General features: G+C 35.9%; 1 protein-coding gene across 1 annotated transcript in view; it reads right to left on the bottom strand.

Moving 5' to 3' along the window:
* LOC107575822 (EGF-like repeat and discoidin I-like domain-containing protein 3) overlaps nucleotides 1–2851 on the bottom strand; it is a gene marked incomplete at its 5' end in the record, with an annotated part of 11052 nt that extends 8201 nt beyond the window's left edge. The window contains 2 exons of the mRNA XM_016262150.1: nucleotides 1635–1766; nucleotides 2815–2851. Of these exons, the coding sequence (XP_016117636.1) occupies nucleotides 1635–1766; nucleotides 2815–2851 (169 nt within the window). The remainder of the gene's footprint in view (nucleotides 1–1634; nucleotides 1767–2814) is intronic.
* Between the last annotated feature and the right edge of the window lie 4 nt (nucleotides 2852–2855).

The following is a 2855-nucleotide window of genomic DNA, read 5'->3' as shown; positions in this document are numbered from 1 at the left end:
GTAGAACCCTCTCAAGGATGATCAGAAGAAATGGACAGCACCTGAGTTAAATATATGAGTGTCACAGCAAAGGGTCTGAATACTTAGGACCATGTGATATTTCAGTTTTTCTTTTTTAATAAATCTGCAAAAATATCAACAATTCTGTGTTTTTCTGTCAATATGGGGTGCTGTGTGTACATTAATGAGGAAAAAAACTAACTAAAAAAAATTAACTTAAATGATTTTAGCAAATGGCTGCAATATAACAAAGAGTGAAAAATGTAAGGGGGTGATCGTCACGTAGTTTTAATAAGTGCAACAGATGTAATGTAAATCTGAAAAAAAGTGGTACAAAACTTACTGATATGGCAGTGTGCACCTTCGAACCCAGGTTGGCATTTGCACACATACTCATTAAAAACGTCTCCTCTTCTGGAGTTAGAGATCACCTCACATGTGCCATCGTTTTTACATGGGTTTGGATTACAATGACCTGCAGTGAAAAACAGTTAAAAGTTCCGATGCAAGTATCACAAATGGACAAACACATAGGAAAGAAAAAAAAATACCTCTAGATCAAGATTGGTTCCATAGGTGCTAGAAAGTGCTAAGCAGAGTCAAACAAAAGCAAGATCACAGTACATATTTGTGTTTGCTTAAAAGGTTTCTATTTACGTGTTTTTGCAGTGATGAGTAATATTGCTAATCACAGACATATCTGACATACAAGTTGTTAAGTAAAATCCTGCTCAAAATGACAGAGTTATGCACGCTTACGAATCCTCTCATTATAACAAAGTGTTAACCTGATGTAAATGAGTGGAGAGAGCTTAATTAATTACAAAGGAACTCTTTGTGAGATCACCGTGCACCAAGATGAGTGTCAGCTTTTTAGTGATTATAAAGGGAATACTCTTTGCACACTTTCTAGACTATATATAATCCATTCAGAATTTTAATTACAGTTTTGTTTTTCCATGCTGCTAAGAGGATCAATGGCCACATACACACTGCAAAATTCCAGGAGTGACATCCACATATAAATACAGGATTCACTCTCATAATTGCAATGAGCGACATAGTGATATCATAATAGATGCGCATTAAGGCTAGAACACCCTCACTAATTTCAGAAGCACCCTCAGTGATTTGATTCTGGAACTGAGTCTATTTGAGAATTTGAATTGTTCTTCCTAGACAGCAATGAGATTCCCATGTCTCATATTTTTCTTCTAAAGAAAGGAGCAATATGATATGTCTCCTTGTTTCAGAAAAAAATCTTAAGGTTTAAAACGGTGTTGCTAAGATACCAAAATCTGCAATCGAAAATCAGAACACAAATCACAAATTTAAAGCATTGTCAATGCTGGAGACAAAGTTGAAAATCAAATTAAACAACTGAGAACCTCATTAAGTAAGCTATGAAAGAGCAACCTCTGAGCAGTAAGGCTTTCCACAGGGAACAGGGTGATCCATATAAACCTAATCTGAAATTCAAATGAGCATTAAACTAGGAAAATTTAACTTAAATGATTTTAGCAAATGGCTGCAATATAACAAAGAGTGAAAAATGTAAGGGGGTGATCGTCACGTAGTTTTAATAAGTGCAACAGATGTAATGTAAATCTGAAAAAAAGTGGTACAAAACTTACTGATATGGCAGTGTGCACCTTCGAACCCAGGTTGGCATTTGCACACATACTCATTAAAAACGTCTCCTCTTCTGGAGTTAGAGATCACCTCACATGTGCCATCGTTTTTACATGGGTTTGGATTACAATGACCTGCAGTGAAAAACAGTTAAAAGTTCCGATGCAAGTATCACAAATGGACAAACACATAGGAAAGAAAAAAAAATACCTCTAGATCAAGATTGGTTCCATAGGTGCTAGAAAGTGCTAAGCAGAGTCAAACAAAAGCAAGATCACAGTACATATTTGTGTTTGCTTAAAAGGTTTCTATTTACGTGTTTTTGCAGTGATGAGTAATATTGCTAATCACAGACATATCTGACATACAAGTTGTTAAGTAAAATCCTGCTCAAAATGACAGAGTTATGCACGCTCACGAATCCTCTCATTATAACAAAGTGTTAACCTGATGTAAATGAGTGGAGAGAGCTTAATTAATTACAAAGGAACTCTTTGTGAGATCACTGTGCACCAAGATGAGTGTCAGCTTTTTAGTGATTATAAAGGGAGTACTCTTTGCACACTTTCTAGACTATATATAATCCATTCAGAATTTTAATTACAGTTTTGTTTTTCATGCTGCTAAGAGGACCAATGGCCACATACACACTGCAAAATTCCAGGAGTGACATCCACATATAAATACAGGATTCACTCTCATAATTGCAATGAGCGACATAGTGATATCATAATAGATGCGCATTAAGGCTAGAACACCCTCACTAATTTCAGAAGCACCCTCAGTGATTTGATTCTGGAACTGAGCCTATTTGAGAATTTGAATTGTTCTTCCTAGACAGCAATGAGATTCCCATGTCTCATATTTTTCTTCTAAAGAAAGGAGCAATATGATATGTCTCCTTGTTTCAGAAAAAAATCTTAAGGTTTAAAACGGTGTTGCCAAGATACCAAAATCTGCAATCGAAAATCAGAACACAAATCACAAATTTAAAGCATTGTCAATGCTGGAGACAAAGTTGAAAATCAAATTAAACAACTGAGAGCCTCATTAAGTAAGCTATGAAAGAGCAACCTCTGAGCAGTAAGGCTTTCCACAGGGAACAGGGTGATCCATACAAACCTAATCTGAAATTCAAATGAGCATTAAACCAGGAAAATTCAGACAAACAACATTTCTGACCATTCTCAGTGGCATTGCACGTATCTCCAGCAAATCCTTCG

This window comes from Sinocyclocheilus grahami, unplaced genomic scaffold, assembly GCF_001515645.1.
Source record: "Sinocyclocheilus grahami isolate Dianchi unplaced genomic scaffold, SAMN03320097.WGS_v1.1 scaffold2924.1, whole genome shotgun sequence".
In the NCBI taxonomy this organism is placed as follows: Eukaryota; Metazoa; Chordata; class Actinopteri; order Cypriniformes; family Cyprinidae; genus Sinocyclocheilus; species Sinocyclocheilus grahami.
Note: the sequence above shows the minus strand (reverse complement) of the source record. Positions and strands in the feature narration are given on the sequence as shown.